This window comes from Clupea harengus, unplaced genomic scaffold (genome assembly GCF_900700415.2).
Source record: "Clupea harengus unplaced genomic scaffold, Ch_v2.0.2, whole genome shotgun sequence".
NCBI classification, from domain to species: Eukaryota; Metazoa; Chordata; class Actinopteri; order Clupeiformes; family Clupeidae; genus Clupea; species Clupea harengus.
In genome coordinates, this window is record NW_024879682.1 from 16187 (window position 1) to 36140 (window position 19954).

At 40.6% G+C, this 19954-nt stretch overlaps 1 protein-coding gene across 5 annotated transcripts; it reads left to right on the forward strand.

Moving 5' to 3' along the window:
• The first annotated feature begins 1867 nt into the window (after positions 1–1867).
• Positions 1868–19162, forward strand: dis3l2 (DIS3 like 3'-5' exoribonuclease 2). 5 transcript variants are annotated; one of them, XM_042704556.1, is made up of 21 exons: positions 1868–1972; positions 2419–3138; positions 3248–3381; positions 3509–3562; positions 3705–3806; positions 5798–5981; positions 7311–7390; positions 9865–10094; positions 10202–10375; positions 10511–10590; positions 10694–10806; positions 11633–11740; positions 11972–12205; positions 14397–14476; positions 14730–14913; positions 15346–15432; positions 15884–16031; positions 16816–16946; positions 17051–17155; positions 17257–17361; positions 17691–19162. In XM_042704556.1, the coding sequence occupies exons 2-21, from the start codon at positions 2436–2438 to the stop codon at positions 17787–17789; spliced, it is 3135 nt and encodes a 1044-aa protein (XP_042560490.1). In that variant the 5' UTR covers positions 1868–1972; positions 2419–2435; the 3' UTR covers positions 17790–19162. The 5 variants fall into 5 exon arrangements, with proteins under 5 accessions (XP_042560490.1, XP_042560492.1, XP_042560493.1 ...); XM_042704558.1 differs by having other exon boundaries at positions 2419–2778; XM_042704559.1 differs by having other exon boundaries at positions 2419–2646.
• The last annotated feature ends 792 nt before the right edge of the window (positions 19163–19954 follow it).

A 19954-nucleotide genomic window follows, 5' to 3' on the forward strand; every position in this document is an offset into this window, starting at 1 on the left:
CGTTTGACATTAGCCTATGTAGCTATTTATCCAACTACACGAACACCATATTTGTGCATATAACCACAAAAACATAACTAGAAACAACCCAATAATCACAATAACAATATAAATAATTATAACCCAACTGATTACCCTGGTAGCCATGGCTAGAAGAGATAGGACAGCTACATGGAAGATGAAAAGAGCCGCCTTAAATGCGTACATTCTGCAAATACAAATACAGAACAGGCACCTAATCATACAATTGTTTATAAACAGAAATGAACTTGTTGTTTGTGTGATTTTATTCAATTGATTTAGGTGGACACTTTCTCTCTCTCTCTCTCTTACACTCACACAAGTGAAAGTAAAACAGTGCCATGAAGGTTCTTTAGCCTGTCCTATATGTTCTATAGAGATGAGAGAACTACAAGGGTTCTTTGGCTTTCCTCATTAATACCAACACTTTCAAGTGTTTCAAACACTGAATACTTAAACGTTAGCACAAATTCTTTATTGTCACCAAAGGTTTTTTTATTTTTTAAGTGAGGGTTCTAGGACCTCTGCAGGTTCTCCCATGAGGACAATCCAAAGAACCTCAAAGGTCCTTCATTGTTTTTGCCACTATATAAATTACATATTGACAGAGTACAATGCATAGCCAACCGCAAAAGGTTAAATAAGCCTATATAAAATAGGTTTGAGATCAGTGAATAACTGTGAAGTCTTTCTTTGACTGAAAGAAGAAGGACAAAAACAACCAAACAAATAACTGCAACCATAGATAAGCATGACAGTTATACTCTGCAGGTATATTTTAACAGCCCATACTGTTAACACTGATCCTGTCCAATTTGTGTCCAAAGCAGGCATGTGCAGATGTAAAACTTCTTTTGGGACCTTTTTGTTTCTTCCGACCACCAGTTGGATCTTTTAACTTGGGGGACAGTGCTTTCTGAGTGTGGTTTTGAGGTTCCATCTGAAGAATTTGTGCAAGATGTAGCCTCTCACCCTCCAGTTGGTCTGGTTCACCTTCTGAATGATTTCTTGCCATCTGAGTTCTTAAGAGCTGAAATGTGAAATATGTTAATTGCAAATTGTAAATAGATTGACACATTGTTAAACTTTCATTTGCAATGACTCAAATTGTGGCCAATGCCACTGTTAAAAACCAGTCCAAACCAGTAATGAAACCCAATAAAATAACCTATTTAAATTAGCACAAAAATGAAATATGGGTCTTGATTCAGTTACCTCCTAAAATAGCGCAAACAACAGAAAACAATTACACTTCCAAATCAATGTAACAATGTAACAAAGTGATACTCACTCCCTTTTACATGTGATAGGCTATAACGGGAAACCAACCTTATGTGGTGTTGTTGTCAAAGGTTTTGCGTTGAGTCGGAAAGATAAAGTAATCATCAATCCATAAGTTAAAACATGTGCAAGATCCATTGTCTTTAAATTCGTGGCGCGGAACCTCAATTTGTCTACTTGCCAGATCAGTATCTGAGGAAATCGGTCTTGCGCTCAAGAATTTATAATCGGTTTATGCTGATGTCAGCAATTTTTCGTCATGGTTATCAACGCCTTCTGTGGTTGCCAATTAACAGCAAGCAATTACCAACAACAAGGCATAACATATAAGCTAATCATTATTTATTTATTTTAGACTACCTTAGGCCTAACATTAATTTAATAACATCATTTTAATTAGCCTACAGTGCCTACAGTGGGCTAGATGGCAAAGCATGCATGAGAAGCCCCAGCTATTTATATTCTATAGTAGGCTATAAAGTAGGCTAGTCTGGACAGTTTGTGCACACAACTAAAGCGCAAAAAACACTCGCGGGGCTATTTCTACGTGGAAAAACTCTAAGTCCCAGCATGCAACGCATCCGATTGCACTCCCCCCGGAAAAGCATGTTTGTTAGTTGTGCTGGCTAAAAATACATTGTAACAAGTTGGTTTTCGAGTCATCTATCAGGCGAGTCATGGTTGTTGTTTATGTGTTGGCATTTCAATTTTATGTTCGTTAACAGTGCTAAAGTAAACCGTTTAAATCCTTCTACCGTTTGATCCCAACGTGATGTTACAGTTAGAATTTATAGATACTGGTCTTTTCATTTTCAGGCTAGCTATCACTGGTTAGCTAACGCGAACTGTCGGTAGCAACATTACCTAATGCCTCTGGTCATCCTTAGTTCGTGCCCGTTAGTTTGGCTTCTTTAACGTTAGATAACCAATATTTCACACTTGTCTGTTCAGAAACGGCATTCTGTCTGCAGTCATTTGACTACATATAAAACGGTAGCCTACTGTTAACTTCTCTAGCTACCTACTAGGGGTATTTTGGTGTCTGGCGAACTGGCAAGCAGACAACAGTCTTCTCACCTGACAGTCATAGAAAATGTGATTACGCTTTATTTCCAGGTTTCCAAGTGAATATTATGGAGTCCACGAAGGGGAGATCATCCACACGCTCTCGAGAAACGAAACGTGATCATCATCCCACCCCGACCCAGAAAGATGCTTATGCCAGACTGCTCAGTCAACACCAAAGCACCAAATTCCAATCTTATCTGGAACAGTTTGCTCAGCCATCATTATTGATACACGATGGTGAGGCAGGTCCTCAACGTACAACTGCTTGCAGTCCAGGTGATAAAAATTGGAAGAAACGAGGACCATATTATACAGAGTGTGCTGATTCATGCGACACCTCACGTTTACGTCAGAACGAAAAAGAAAAATGTATGGAGAAATCCTCCAGACAAGAGCAATCCCCTGCAGGTAGAAAGCTGAACCACGAAAACCTGAGAGATGTTATGTCCGGTCTAGATGGAATCATAGATTTAGATGAAGGTAGTCACCAGGGAAGCAAGCAGAAATGTGAATACCTAAATCAGAAAGGAAGCATGCGTAGGCCTAATACAGATGAAGACATAACTTTGGGCTCAAAATGTAAATCTCAGCAGTCTCCTGACAATGATGCAAATACCAGAAAAGACCAGAGCAAGAAAAAAACAAAGAAAAAGAATATCTCAAAGGCAAATGCAGAAAATAAGATGGATCAGGCACCTCTCAGTTCAGAGAATGATGGGGTGTGTGAAGCAAGCATTGCAACCCCTATTAAAAACCAGAAACCACAAGGTATTGTTTTCTTGATCACCTGTGATCACCTAATTGGACTTGGTGTTATGGGGTTGAAGTTGGGAAAATAAATGTCTTAAATTTCACATTTGCTTTATTTTCATTGTAGGGTCAAATATGTGGTGTTCTAATGAAAAAGCCAAAAAGAATAGGGGAGGAAGATGCTCAAAAAAGAGGCTTTTTGAAGAATACATGAATATGCAGGATGTCTCATCTGGCTTAAAGAGAGGAGAACTTTTCCAGGTACATTGTTTACCACATAATCAGGCATTTATATAAAATATTTGATGCCATCTTTGGCTATAGTATGTTTTGTCTCTGTCTTTGCTGGTGTATACAATAACCACGTTTTATTGAATATTATTTTCAGGGGTCACTGAGAATCAACCCTAAAAAATTTCAAGAGGCATTTGTTCCATCTCCGGTGGGTATTTCTTTTCCAAATCATGTTGTTTGTGACTCCCAATTTATTTAATTTGTTGCTAGCAGATGTTCTAATGATGAAATTAAGTTTTGTGGTAGTGTACTCAATAACAGCTGATTAACTGAAATCTTCTATACTGTAGGATGGCACAGCAGATATATTTCTGGATGGAGTTGTGGCTCGCAACAGGGCACTGAATGGAGATGTGATAGTAGTGCAGATTCTCCCTCCTGAACAATGGAAGGTACTCTCTCGTCTCTGATTTAAGGCATTTAATGGTCTTTCACAGTGTTGCCATCAGATTATTGCAGTTTTACGTTTTAATAAAAAAACACTGAAATTTTCTTATTTCAAAAATCTAATACTATCAAAACATGTCACATTTGAGATTTCTTTTTGTGCCTTTATTGCCCTTATTGGATTTGTACCATTCAAATGCAAAATCTTGGGTGGATGCACTTGAAATTTGCATAAAATCTTCTAAGTTGAATAAGAAATCAATTTGCTAGAGGGGAGTGGGTTGACCCCCGATTCGCACAGGGTAGGATGCAAATAAGGTTGATGAAAACGGGTATATTCGCATCAGATCGCATTTGTTGAGATTTGATTGCGTGTTTCGATTAAAGCTGACATGACAACTTAAAGTTTTGATACCACAGCTGTTCACAACTCCTTCCTTGATTAGAAGAGTTGATTAGGAGAGTGTGAATCTTTTATTCACATAACATAGCAGATGGAAATTAGCACAGAATTCTTATGAATGTTTTGTGAATGAGTTGGATGGAAACTTATCTCTTGTTTGGGCAAGAAGGCTCTATATGCCAACTGTTTCGTGATGGGTCAGGTTCATCAAAAGAAGTGTCCTGTGTTTCAGATGAATTTGCTCATTGTGATTTTGGTTGCCAGCTGAGCGCTGCTGTGTGTGTGTGTGTGTGTGTTGTTGTTTTTTTCTTCTTTTTTTATTATTATTGTTGACTTGCTTTTTTTTAGCAAGTTCTCATTCATAAGTTCATAATTGACAAGGTTCTGCAGAGTCATCTGTGGTTAGCTTTGGCGTGTCCTTATGTGTCTCATGCCAAGCTATAGTCATGATTAACAGATTATAAATAGGAGTCTGAAGTCAGAGATATGACATGGTGTGAATAAATAATAAATGTTTTATGGGAACTCTGGAGGCCCTTAGCAACATGTTTTTTTTTAATTTGGCACAGAATATGAAATGTCTCAAGGGAGGTTACTTCAAAGAAGAGACATATTGTAAATATTCAGCAGGGTTGAAAAGCTGTGTAGTTGGAGAAGAAAACTTAGTATGAAAGCCTGAAGGTATTGGTCTATTAACTCTACAATATTTCCAGTCCATCTGAGGTGACTGCCTGAGGATTAAAGCAGAGTTAGATCACACATTTGGAAAAGGAAAAAACATGACCCAAGAAAACATTCCTAACCGTTAAAAACATTTCGTCGTTGAACCATGCAGATTTTGAGTAGAAGATGAATCATCGATTTTGCTGTTATGAGACTTATGTGAGACATATGCGCCATGGAGGTTACAAGAGGACTAGATCAGTGGGTCTTCTAAACATCTCGCAACATACCTGTAGTTCAAGTGTCATAACAGAAAATGTAAGGAAACGTTAAGGAAAATGTATTTTGACAGACTGTCTGAAAAGACATAAAGATTCAGTCAGCTAATGTAATCTAATACCCTCTAATTGCTCCTCATGGTCCCTTAGCTTTGTGTGTGCTCAAAAACAACTCTGGTTTAGGTACACAGTCCTAGTGCTGTAAACAAACAAGTGTCTCGGACCGAGCCATATGCTATTCAAGCCAACCAACACATTACTTTACGAGCACAGAAGGGAGAAGTGTAATTTGATTTGATGTAAAGGCCAACATCTACAATCTTTCACCAGAATCTTGGACTCCTTTAAATGACCGTAGTGGAGCTAATGGCTTGCCCATCTCGTATTCTGATGCTAGAAGCAGAGAGATTTAGAGTAGAGTTTTAAACATCTCAACAGCGATGTATTGGGGGAAAACTGTTAAATATCTAGGTAATTGTGAAATTATATAGGCTATATCTTTCAAATGTTTAGTAGGGTGCATGTCTTTGTACAAAAAAAAACAGTGGTATGTTAATGTGTATGTAATTTATATTACGTGGTATGTGTATTGCAGCAATACTATGTTTCTGAGAATGCTGGCTTGAATTGATACTATGGTCTTACCATCTAGGTGCTAAAGTCAGAGGCTGATGTTGAGGGACTGAATGCATCACAAAGTGTACCTGGACCGACAGCTCTGAAACTCAAAACAGCAGAGGCCTCCCCCAGCCCCGATGTCATCGTAGAAGCTCAGGACTGTGGTGATGAAGACTCTTTAGTTCAGGGCGTTCATAACATCAGTCTCCAAGGCAAAGGTATGTTTTCCCACCTCCACCTGCGCATATGCCACTTCGGCAGCATGTCAGTGTCCCAGAAAGGTTATGGCTACTGCTGGCACATATTAATCTTTTACACCACAATCATCACTGCAGTGGCTTTACACAATAAATACATACATTTCTGGTATGCTGGAATGAATTTAATTGAATTGACAATGACAATAAATGGAAGTGTGCTTAGCAGGTACCCACTTCCCATGCGTTGATGCTCTTGTTTAATCTTTTTGAAAAATATTTTTTGGGGAATTCAGACTTTTTTTTTTTATGAATTTGAACGTAGTCATGTGGCAATAGGTGCAAATGGGAAAAATAGGTGCAGCAGTGTGACTGTCACGGGTTAAGAAATGACAGCAGATAGGAAGTGTTTTACCTTGAGGTGAGTTTGTAATTTCAAACCATAAATCAGGTTAAACACCCACAATTATCACCATAATATAAGAAGATATTATTAATTTGCTGAAGGAAATGGAAGACCATGTAAAATCACTGAACATTTGAGGCACTGATTAAGATGGATTCCATTGTGTCAGGTCTGATTTAGATTAGTTGCTGACAGAAGGAGGGGATTGTTCAACTGGGATAAGTGAGCTATTCATTTTTTTTCTCATCAAAGCAGTAATGACTCATCTGTGTATCCCCAAATAACCTTTTTGTGTCGGATGTCCATTACATTCAAAGTAATTTATTGAGTTTGTAAGCCCAAGAAGACACACATAAGAAGACTAGCATAAAAAGACAAACATTTAAATATTGTATTGTTAATAGTATGTTATTAGGAGTAGTTGTATTGATCTGTTAGTTCGTTTTATTTTTAGTAGTTTTATTGTTAAACTACTTAAGTGTCTCAAATGTCTCATTTTGTTGCCAGTTAATGGTCAGTGAACATAAATCATTTTAGAAAATGCTGATTTAAAGGACATTTTGTGGGATCTATCAGACTGAAAATGAAAAAAGCTTCTACTCAATGTCACATATAAGTGAATCACCATAGAAAACAGAGTATCTGGACATTTTCATCAATGTGAATAGTTTTAGATATAGATGATAGTAGATGTATCCCAGATGTAATGTGATTGTTATGTAGGGATTTTTTGTAGGCGTTGCTTTGGTATGCAAACAAAATTATACAGTATATCTGATATTAGGTCATTTAGTATTGATCTTGGATGGGAAAGTATTTTTCTTTTGTCTGAAAATGTTATGAATGCGACATATGTGTATGGTATATCTTCACGTGTTCATGGAAAACTATGTGTTATGCTTAATGAGGTCACTGATGAACAGTTTGAATTCATTTGTGTGTAGCTCCAGAGACCCCCAAAAAAGGAGACCAGAACACTATCTCACGGACCTCTACTGAGCGAGCTCTTCAGAGGACAGGGAAGGTAAGTTATGTCTTTGTAGCTGTCTGAAATGTCCTTCCGTTTCAGAATAATAAAGGAATGCTTGCATTCAGGGCTGAAATTAGTTAGATGTTTCGCAAACCCTTTTCTGAAAGGCTGAGTGAAGGGGTTGGTAGCTCTGCCATGAGCGCTTAGTAATTTTAGTTAGAAAAGGCGTTGAACTCCTTGTACTGTTGGTTGGGGACTTCCCACAGCAGTCAAACCTGTCACTGCTACATGCAGAATACTCATACCCAACAACCCAGCCTAAGTATTATTATGACCGAATGCCAGTCCCAACAGGGTTCTTCAGCTATACTTAGGCCCATTTGCTGTTGGCTCTAAGGGCTTAAATTTACTCCAAAATGTCTGCGTTTGTGCAACGAGGATGCGTACATACGCATTTGTCTCTCCAAAGTATACTAGTTTTGCTGCTGTAAATACTGTTGCTGGCAATCTAACCAGCTATGATTCGCTGAAGAAATAAACAAAACTAATTTCATCAGCGGTCCTGTCTCCATTAGTGTTATTCCCAGGAAGCAAACAAACTAGTGAATATAGCTGTAAGCGGCAGTCATCGGAGTCCAAGCAGCATGTGCGAAGCCCCCCAAGGGGCAAAACGTTGAAGGATTTTAATATTCTTAATTGCAGATTAAACAGCATATTTGAAAAATTGCAGCCCATGGTAATGTAGAACTTACGATTAGCTGGTCAAGGCCAGCTGCTACACTTGTGTCGATGTAAGCAGACACTAGTTCTGTTTTAGGACTAGGTCTTACAATCCCTGGTTGATTTGCACCCCTGAGATGTGAAGTGGGTTGACGCAGACATGCAAGGTGTTTCCGGGTAAGAGTCATGGTGCTGTCTGTGGGACAAAAGGGTTAAAAAGCCTCATTGGAGTCATCAGGTGGGCACCCTCCTTCTCCGGTGTTTCGATGATGGGCCCACAACACCTCCAGAGGGCTCATCGGCAACACCTGGCGTCCCAGATGTGCCCCCCTCTACTTTAACCCTTCTGCGCCACAGATGCTATTTTGGGGCCCAGGTGGCGTCTCTCCTCTTCACCCACAGCCACCGGCTTGCCCATTCAGCAGCGCTTGATATAGGGCTTTGATGGCTTGGCGTTGTGCTTGGCCTCGGATTCCCAAATCCTTAAACAGCCTGGTAGTTGTCTTACCCACAAAGCCTCTGCAGCCGACTTCGACTGGGCAAACTTTGGCTTTCCAGCCACGTTGCTCAGCATCAGCTGCCAGCTCAGCGTACTTAAGGCTCTTTCATTCGTAGGCCTCCTCTACAGCGTTCTCCCAGGGCACAGTCAGCTCTACGATGTACACCTTCTTAGTTGAGGAGGACCAGAGCACGAGGTCTGGTCTGAGGTTCGTAGTGGCGATCTCTGGTGGAAAGTAGAGCCTTGGACTCAGATCCACCACGAGCCTCCAGTCTCGCGCTCCTCCCAGCTGACCGAGGTCTGATGTTGTACTGGCCTTGGTCTTGGTTGGCTTTGCACCTTCACAGACGAAACCTCTTGCAGATGTAGGACGGGATGATGGCGGTAGGGCATTGATGGTCGTTCGTCTGGTCTCCAGCATAGCTGCAAGGCACTTCAGCACTTGGTTGTGCCGCCAGGTGTAACGGCCTTGAGTCAGGCCTGTCTTGCAGCCAACCAGGATGTGTTTAAGGTTTGCTGGAGACGGGCAGAGTGGGCACGTTGGGTCTTCTCCGTACCATTGTTGAAGGTTACTGGGAGATGGCAAGACATCATACGTTGCTCGTAAGATGAAGCTGGTGTGAAATGCTTCCATACTCCACAGTTCCTTCCAAGAGAACTTCCTTCTCTCAACTCCCTCCCACCTCATCCACTGCCCCTGTTTCGATTGGGAGACAGCCTTTGCGCACCTTGTTGCCTGCTCTTGCCGGCGCACCTCCTCAACGACCAGACCTCTGCGCTGAGTTGGAGCTGCCTTGTGCCAAGATGGTCTGCTCTCTCCGAGGCCAAAGCCTCCTCTCCCCTGTTGCACAAGGCCAACGATATTATAACAAAGACAAATCACTGGCAGGAAGCAGAAATATTATAACGGAAGACAAATCACTGACAGGAAAATGTATGGGAAATCAGGGAGGGATCCGTAACGCTAAATATGGCGGATTTGTAACTGGGTGTCCGGCCCTGTATTATACGTATAGTTGTCAGCCAGGTAGCTACTTAGCTAGCTAGCCAAATAGCTAAAACGTTACCCATTAGCTAGGCATCTAAAGGCCAAATGTGATTAATGTTAGCTGTTAAGCATCTCTGACTTGGCAACCGAATCACCAAAACTACAGTGTTTGTACACTCCTCATTTAAAACACCATACACGGACCTAAACGTAGCCATGTATGCCATCTTCAGCCATACGCAGCAAAATAGACTTACAATAGAAATACATTTTAGAGATTGTAAGCATGGTTTTGGAACTGTTTTTATGTGTGCGTTGTAGGTGGTTTACATTGTGGAGCAGAAGCACTCACGGGCCGCATCAGGTTTCATCAAGTTTCTCCCAGACAAGAACTTTGCCATGTTTGCCCCGGTGGATCATCGCGTTCCAAGAGTGAACGTTCCACTCGAGGACTGTCCAGCAGACTTTGCTTCCCGTCCAGGGGACTATGCCAACACACTGTTTGTCTGTCGGATCATGCACTGGCCAGCAGATTCCAACTTTGCTGAGGGGTAGGTGAAGGTTTAAACTAGCATTAAAGGCTGTAGAGGATGTTTTGTCTATGTGTGTTGTTAACAAGACAATCATTTTTTAACTGCCTGTGCACATTTGTGTATAGACGGCTTGTCAAGAGTCTGGGTCAGGCGGGAGAGATCGAGCCAGAGACGGAGGGCATCCTGATGGAGTACGATGTAGACTTCTCCGAGTTCTCTGATGACGTCTTGGCCTGTCTGCCCCAGGTTCTACCATGGACCATCCCGCATGAGGAGATTTCCAGGAGGCGAGATTTGAGGTGAAGAGTCTTCAGTAGCCCTCCTGGTGCAATGGGTTTCATAATGGGATTGTCAGAGCTGATATGTAAATGCGTATCATTAAAGACTAAACACTGGGGTAATCTAACCTCTTTCTCTTTGTATTTTACATACAGGAATGAATGCATTTTCACAATTGACCCAGCTACTGCCAGAGATTTAGACGATGCCTTGTCATGCAAGCAACTACCTGATGGTATGCAGTTACATTATTATTTCAAATTTCAAGTAATCAGTAAGTAGTCATTATCATTTATCAACCGCTGCCCTGGTGTAATTTCTTATTAATTTCTTCACAGGGAACTTTGAAGTTGGGGTTCATATTGCAGATGTCGGTTATTTTGTTGAAGAAGGAAATGCACTGGATTTCATTGCAAGTCGAAGAGCCACAAGTGTCTACTTGGTTCAGAAGGTATTTATTTGTTTGTCGTTTCGACACTCCACATTTTGTGCCTGTGTGTTCATTGTCTTTTATTATGTTAAAGTGGTTGTCAGAATGTCAAGCACTCATCTTTTGCATTAATCACAGTTCCAAGGGTAAATGAGGATAGCGAGGTGAATGAGTTTCCATTTTTATCTTTTTTTTTTTTTTCAAGGAAAAACTTGTCATAACGATTCAGAGTGTGTGTGTATTTCTCTAACTCACTCAACAGTTCATGTCTGCCCCAAAACACATTGTTCTGCCATTATCTTGAAGGCTCTGTCTCTGCCTGTTCACACCACATTATGAGTTCCATTGCCCCACCAGACCTGCACTTAAACACATTCCAGGGGCTGTTTTGTCACATCAGTCTTTGTTATTGCTGTTTCATTGTAGTAAGGTCAAACTTAGTCATAAATAATATGTTTCTATCTATAGCAACGCAAAACCGATTAATCACGAGTGACAGCATAGATTTGAGGTTTCTTCTATGTACAAAATAAGAGGGTTTCTAAAATAGTTTTCATGTTTGATTTGAACTGGTTGGTATTCCATACTATTTTTGTAATGTTATGAATGCAGTAACCCACAACAGAGGGATGAGTACGTGTTGGAATGGAAACACTGATTGACTTAGAATATAATTCTTGTTTGACATGGAATCAGTTTTAACTGAAAACGGGATTTTTTTTTTCTTTAAACACACAAGTGCGTGTTAAGTGGATATGTTGTTGTTGTTGATTATTTTACAATGATATGTAAGGACACACATACAGCTTTGTTATTTATCATGTCTATGATCATGTCCTCCACACAGGTGGTTCCTATGCTGCCACGTCTTCTGTGTGAAGAGCTGTGTAGCCTGAACCCCCTGATAGATCGGCTGACGTTCTCAGTCGTATGGAAGCTCTCTCCTGAGGGCAAGGTATGGTGTCTTGTTTGAGCTTAGACTGGCCAATTTTTAAGACTTTTCCTTGCATGATAGACATGGACGAATTGATTTCCTTAGTTCCTTAGTTGGGAATTATGGATCACTATCCTAAATCAGCTCATTTCCAGAGATGTGTTGTTCTTATGGTTTCTCTTTCACTACCTCTTGCCAAACTCCTCAGTTTTTATATTCCACGCTGATCGCTTCCACTTTCCCTCCCGTCAGATCTTGAGCGAGTGGTTTGGCCGCTCTGTGATCCGCTCCTGTGTCAAGCTCAGCTACGACCATGCCCAGAGCATGATTGACGCTCCAGACAAGCTCTTTACTGCTGAAGAACTTCCACCCTGTTCCCCAGAGCATCCCATCGATGAGATCCACCAGGCCGTGCTTAACCTGCACTCCATTGCCAGGCGGCTGAGATCACAGCGCTTTGAAGGAGGGGCCCTGCGGCTTGATCAGGTGAGGCAAACATTGTATTGTCTGGCAAACATTGACCCTATTGTCTGGAATCCTCCCAAACATGAAACTTCAAAAACGGTGCAATCTGAGACTGCTTTAGGCAACGCATAGGTGTCTTGCTGTTGTACAATTTATGTGTTTGTGCTGATTGCTCTTGCATACATTAGTTGTTTTTGTATGCTAGCAACGGTTTCAAATAAAGAAGTGATTGTAGTCTTTAGTGGCCAAGTAGCACTGTTGATTCTGTGAGCCAAGCAGTCGTCCTCAGAGAGTCTATGCAGTCTCTATATTATGCTGCTAATGTATGCATAGTCTGTATTGGACTTTTTTTTGTTCAAATGGTTAAAGCAGACCTGAGGCAGCGTTTTTAAAAGACAAATTGTCATCCTTAATATTCTTTTGGAACTCCAAGTCCCTAATGTTCCATTGCATAATACTTATTCATTACCTAGAAATGGCATCAACACAACAGTGGGCTTTGCCAACCTATCAAGCTCCATTTTAGGAACATGATGGATCTCTCTGGGTGGGGCCCCCCTGGGGGGTTGCTTGTGGGCCAGTGTCTGTCCACACCTACACACACTTCCTTTCATCGGGCTGTCTTCCGTCGTGACTCCTATTTGATGAATGAGCACCTGTGTATCATCATCACTCACAGAGGTTATTAAGTGATGGAGCAGTGGATGTTATTTTTATATATAGTTGCTGCCTCAAGTTTTTCTTTTTGGTTGGGAGGGCATTGGGTGGAGTCAGCCTGCTGTCAGTCCATGATGATCAGATACAGCCTCCTCAGGTGGTGATATGGGTAAGAGGGCAGTGGTGTTGGCTGCATTGTGACCAGGTTTAAAATCATGATCAAGGTCATGGAAAACTTGGCTGCCATTGACCCATTGCAGGTTTGATCAGTGCAAGAGTAACTGAGGGGTATACATCTGAGGGAGATAGTTGTGGAAATTAGGGTGATACAATGTCCTAGTACCCCATAGTATAATATCATACTGTTCCTTAGTTCTGCCCCCACGATTAAAAAAATGAACGGTTAAAAACAGTTATAGATCAATCAGCCTTACATATTTTTAGGAGTGTCTGGATTACGACTGGTACCTTGTTCAGATTTCAACTGAAACAAGTTTTCAGTTTTTTTCCAGTGTGTTTACCCATACACAGAATTGGCTGATAAAGGGGGGGGGGGGGGGGGGGCGCTGATAAACTGTTCCCTTTTCCGCCTGCCATGATTTACCTCTGATACATGTGGTGAAAGTGGTGGATTAGCCAGAAATGAGCAAAAACATTACCGATACGATCAAGTATGATCTCTGTCAGGACCCGTACCAGTCGTTATCATCTCCTAACTCTGTCGTCGACAGTGATGGGCGGCAGAACCTCAAGTTGAGGAGGGGAAAGGGGATCAGTCTCGGTTGAAAAACTGTATGACCAACACAGGTCCTCGGCACAAGATCAAATTCGTTCAGTTTGTTCCATTACTGTTTGTACACATAGAAATAAATTGCTGTCTAGCACTCTTCACTACGCTGTACAATTGTACTTATTTGTTGCACACATATAATTTAAATACCCCTTTGGAGCATCTCCCTCAGATGTTTGGAGCTTGTGGTGTTCAAAATTCCTTCTCCTGGTTGGCAGAGAAATGGGCATTAAGTTGGGCGTAAGCGTAAAGGGGAGGAATTGGGCCACAGAGACGACTATACGATACTTTCATGATATTTGGGTCACAATATGATATTATTGCGATTCTTTCACATTACGATTCAGCAAGTGCTATTGAATTATGCAATATATTATGATTTATTTGTCTAATGCGTTATGTTTCGTATACTGGGAGTCTCCGCAGCCTTCATGGCATGTTAAATTTGTTCTTGACTTCCTTTCAAATTTCCAGTGTGATGCAAGAGAAGATCAAGGTCTTGCGCCAAATTTTATGTACTTCAGAAGCAATGTTATCAAAGTTAACGTATATAACAAAATAAACTTAACTTAATAGTGCGATAAGTGGAGCAGATGTATCTATATAATATCATGCCGAAAAATATTCCACTTCTACTACAAAATGCGGCACAGGCTAAAAGTCCAGGAAACAAACATGTATGGCTGTACTGTGAAGGTTTATGGTGCAGATAAAGTAGTGGTAGTTGAGATCATGATGATGCATCATCCTTTCTCTGTCTTGCAGATGAAGCTGGCCTTCACTCTGGACCGAGAGTCTGGGATGCCCCAAGGGTGTTACATCTACCAGTACAGGGACAGCAACAAGTGAGTAACAGCCCTTCCTTGGTAAAGATGTAGTCTGGAGTGGGTGAAGATTGTTTGGTCTTTTGTTATTTGTCTCTAAAAGGCAGTCTGTTCTAAGTTCATGAAGCGTCTCATGCTGACCATTTGTGATCATTTAGACCATCAGCTAAAAACACTGAACTTGTAAACGCACCTTCCTTATGTTAGCTAGAGCAAAAGCTAAGAGAATAAACGTCTTTAGATAGCCATTTTTATTGTATGACCTGTCTTACAGGCTGGTGGAGGAGTTCATGCTGCTGGCCAACATGGCCACTGCCCACCAGCTCTACCGCACGTTCCCTGGGCTGGCCCTATTGCGCCGCCACCCCCCTCCCCAAACCAAGATGATTGATGACCTGCAGGAGTTTTGCGACCAGATGGGTCTGAACATTGACTTCTCCTCGGCAGGGGCCCTCCATGTGCGTACCAGAATTTTTTTTTTAAGATTCAGATTTGTAGCATTTCATTATGTGTACGGCCTGTCCTGTTATTTCTATTTGCCATTACCTACAGACAGTAAGCAAGGCACTGATAAATGTGGATGAGCTATTGTGCATATGATGTTGCTGTAACCTACACTACAATTTAATATTCGCTGGAAACATGCATCTTAGCTTTGTTTAAGATAATGATTAGTTCCACTGTAATTGTCACAGAACTTTCTGCCTGCATCCTCAGAAACATTACCAATGTCAGTCTACGCAGCAGAGATTGTTAACAGGGCAAATATTAGTTTTTTGACAGTTCTGTATCCCATATAAGCAATTTCTGTTGCCATATTTGCAGTATACACCCCTGTGAACCATACCACTAGGTTTATCTCCATGCTTATCTCTGTCTTGTCTGAGCAGAGTAGTCTTCACGAGACTCTGGGCAATGACCAGTACACCAGTCCCAGGAAAGAAGTCCTCACAAATATGTGCTCCAGGCCAATGCAGGTTAGAACTTGACTATTGCCTCTCTTCTGTATACTTCATGTGTTCAAAGCCTCATACTTGTAAAGCTGGATTTAATTGCTGGATGTGTTTAACATGAAGCATTCCATACTGTCTGCAGAACCTAAATCTTCTATGTTTTTTGATCTGAGCTCGATTTTTCTTGTTCACTGTACTACCAGAGCGAACGTAATGAAAATAACAATAGTTTTGTCTATGAATTTATTTTAAAAGTTTGAATGCGTAATAGACATCAGCTTTATTGTTGTGTTGGATACATATTTGTATTACTCTATCCTTGTGTTCTCTGTTTTTTCCCTCATGAAACACTGTTGTTAGAATGTTTTGACACTTGGCTTTTAAGGTCTTGTAGGTGTTCAGCCATCCATGCTGAAAGAAAATGTAAAAAATACCTTTTTATTCTATGCCATCTCACATTGGGCATGCTCTTCAGATGGCGGTGTATTTTTGCACTGGAGTATTGGAGGACGAGACTCTCTTCCGCCACTATGCCCTAAATGTGCCCTTGTACACCCACTTCACGTCCCCCATCAGACGCTACGCTGATGTCATTGTCCATCGGCTTTTAGCAGCATCTATTGGTGAGTCAGTTAAGACACCTTTAGACTTATGTTTGGATTGTGTTTAAATTTGAGTTCTAAATCAGTTTGTTTTTGGCGAGGATGAAACCATAGTTCTTCTTCTGTTGTTCAAATGAATTAAATTCGTTGACACATAATTGAAGTTTTTAAAATGCCAAAGCCACATCCCTTCGACCTGACTGTTGTATTGTTAATCAGGGAGTATGATTTTGAACCTGTGAAAAAGAAAGTGTCATAGTTTTTCTCACTTACTTTCCATGACGAGCTGTTTTTGTCTAGATCAAGCCCCTAAACGCACCCATTCTGGAGACCTAAATGCAATCTCTTTCTGCATTCTGTTGCGGTCATGCCAAGAATAGAGACCTTTTGTGGTGGGGCATCATAGTCTAATTACACTACAATAGAAATAACAAAAATGTTGCTGTGTATTTGCATCATGGATGACTTTCGTTTTCTGCTGACTGGGAATTTAATTGAAGTCGGACAAATTGGACTACCTCTTCCCAGTTGTTTCGAGTCCTATATCCAAAATCCATGCCTTGGTGGAATTTGGTATTTATCGCCAGAGTTTAAGACAACCCACCTGGGCAGAATAGGCCGTTTTCCACCACCACACTAGGGCCCATTGTCTTTCATGGCATTCACAGATAACTAGTAGGGCCTGCCCTTATATTCCATCTTCTGTTCTCTGCTATCTTCACACCTTCCCACCCTCCTCAGTCTTTTACATTCTCATCAGTCCTATAAACATGCTCCCACACTCACCCTCTCTGTGTCTTTATAGAGACTGGCCCTCGCCTAGGTCTAACTGGAGAGGAAGTTCAGAAACAGGCAACTCACTGTAACGACAAGAAGACTTCCTCAAAGAGGGTTCAGGAGCTAAGCAGTGAGCTCTTCTTCAGTGTCTTTGTTAAGGTAATTTGTAGCACCGACACACACACACACACACATTCACACACACACACACACACACACACATCTGTTATTCAGTGTCATCTAATACTCTGTGCCTCTGGTAGGAGAGTGGTCCTTTGGAGTCTGAGGCTATGGTGATGGGAATGCTCGACCAGTCCTTCGATGTACTGGTTCTTCGGTATGGGGTACAGAAAAGAATCTACTGCAATGTAAGTTAGCAGCATGCCTGCTTCTCCTCAGGTTGGCATCAGGTTCAGATGATGGCCTTTTCTATATGCTAAGTGAAATTTTTGTTTTTGTTGTTTTTCAGTCTTTGGAGGGCCTCGAGAGCTATAACTACAGAAAGGTGGGCAAGCGCCCAGAGATGACACTGGTATGGGCAGCAGAAGACCCTGAGGTGGGCTCCACACGGCAGGTAGGACTTCAGCGGCAGCTGCGTGGTTTAAGTGGTCGTCTTCGTTTTTTTAGACATTGTACAGCATTTTACTTAGTGTTTTTGAATGCCCAAGTGACTACAAATAAGGTGACTATTGGATCAAATTCTGGTAAAACAAAGACATTTCTTAGTACCAGCAGCTTGAGAAACATGCAAATCTACAGGCACACATTCAAATAGTGAATTGTGGATCTTTTCTAGCTGTTGATAATGTTTTTGTCAAGCAATTTTCCAAAATGTATGTATAAGATGAGTCTGCTCCATATGAATTTAATGATGCACTAAAACAAGATGTCTGTCCTCTCCAGGAGCTCTCTGTGTTTACGCTGGTAGAAGTGCAGCTCAAGGCCGACAAAGCACCAATGAAATACAGTGCTGTCCTGAAGAGACCAGAGAAGGCACCATGAGTCTCATAGACACTCCTCACGCACACAAGAGCCTTTTTTTGTTGTTTACATATTAAGTAGATGTTTGAGGGCAAGCACTGACAAGCTCATGAGAAGAGTGTGTGTTTTTTTTTTTTAAAGGTTGACATGAGAAGATTCAAGAGCTTAATTTAGTAGTGACCTTTTATTTACTTGCAAGATCTTAAAATTCTTTCTTCAAAGCCAGTTAAACAGATCAAATGACAGTAGACTTATATTTGATGTGCCAGAGAAGGCCTGTTTTTGTGCAATTAATACATTGGACATTTTTATAAATGAGACTTATTTTAAATGATTTACCCTTAACATAAAGGATGGAACCCAGTTATTAGCTAGCTTCAGTTTAAGCAACACAAAACTGGTTGACTGCATTGGTTAAATTACATCAGAAATGGTCACACTCAACTCCATTTTTGTAATTAGACTCCTTGGAGGAGTAAAAATATTTGTCTTTTAAAACATTTCAGTATTCACCACCCTAGTGGTTTTATTGTAGGCCTTTAACCTCTTTTCATGCCATAGAAGATGGTTTAATGTTTTTAATGTGCCATCTATTTTTCAGTTAAATACTAAGGAAAATTAAAAAACACACTCCTTCGTTTTTCCTGCTTACCTGTAATAATACTTGAAGTGAGTGTGCCTCCATTTTCACATTTTTGTATCGTTTTGAATGTGATGTGTGGTATATCTCTGGGAGTATAAAACTAGAATTTGATGTAATACACATGCAGTGTCTTCTGCCAAACAGTGCTTACAGTTTCAAGCAAGTATTGCAAATACCTACTTTCAAGCAAAGGAGTAATTGGGTGGTAGCTTGTGTGAAACAATACTTTTAGCAAACTAAAACTGCTCTGCCATGCAACAAAAGTTATTTTCTTGCCAAGCCTGATACCGGGATTTTTATTCTTTTTCTGTTTGTTGGTTTAATTATTATTTTTTTTAACCCCATTTAGTTGATGTAAATAATTTTAACATGCTTGACTATAGGATTGTTTGGTTGGGACCAAGGTAGACCTCTATTGGTACTCTAGGTGACTACAGCTTTATCATAAAACACAAAAACAAGCTTGTTTTATTTGGGCTCTAATGAGATATGAAGTATAAAGTAAGTGCACTTTCTCTATGTGATGCTGCTTTTACATTTACTGGAAGCTAAGTGAGACTATAATATCTAAGCTTTATGGGCCATAGGTTTCTACATAAAAAAAAATGTATGTTAAGCTACCTGTGGATGTTATGAAAATGGAATATAATTGGCCTAACTTAAGTAATTAATTTAAGAGCCTTCTGCATTTCAACCAGAATTCTGCCATTTCTTGTTCCACACTGATTAAACTCATAAGCCACTGACCAAACCACGTGTTTTTCACTGATTACTGGTTGTGTTTATTAGCTGGGTGTGCCATGTTGCTTGTAAACCCAATTTCTGCAGTTTCCCTTTGATTCATGTCCCTCACTTTCACCTGTAAGGCAGGCAGGTGGATCCCCAATTTAAGATAGATTTTGCTTAGAGATTTTTGTCTGTCTTTAAACAAAATGTACAAATGTAAATTCAAAACTGAATTGAAATGAGATGGTAGCAGTTATTCTATGGTATTATTAATGTAGTGTCGCAGCTCAATCTGCGGGTGCAGCAGTTGCCAATTTTAAGCGGATAATCAGTAGCTCGAATTTGTATCACTGCTATTTAAGGTGTTCGAGCCGGTAAAATCAGTCGACCATAATACTAGTCTTTGACAATTATCAGAGGTGTACGAAAGGTAGAAAAAACACAATGACGGGAGGTTTAGACGTGTTTTTAATACCAAATGTGGGATCATTTTATTAAGCAGGTAAGAAACGCCAGATGGCCCTATTTAATCAGACTTGGAAAGGTGTGGGTGAGGACGGCGTTACATTTTTCTCACGCGATCTTGTTGCCTCATTCCGAGGCCTAACATAATGTATGATAGATACAGACATAAAATGAACGTCTTTAATTGAGCCTTGAGTAGGAAATATTCAGTTGGACGAATTTATATTTGCAATGGACCCACCGCTAGATGCACTGTAGAGCCATACGAAACAATGGGAAAATAGATTTTTTATTTTGTTTTACCTATTGACACAGACCTTTACAATTTCACAGTATAGTGACTAAGGATGTT

Coding starts and splice junctions, on each gene's coding strand:
- dis3l2 (XM_042704556.1), top strand. CDS start 2,436: ATGGAGTCCACGAAGGGGAGATCATCCACACGCTCTCGAGAAACGAAA. Junction 12,206..14,396: donor GGGCCCTGCGGCTTGATCAG/GTGAGGCAAACA, acceptor TCTGTCTTGCAG/ATGAAGCTGGCCTTCACTCT. Junction 16,947..17,050: donor TCTTCAGTGTCTTTGTTAAG/GTAATTTGTAGC, acceptor TGCCTCTGGTAG/GAGAGTGGTCCTTTGGAGTC.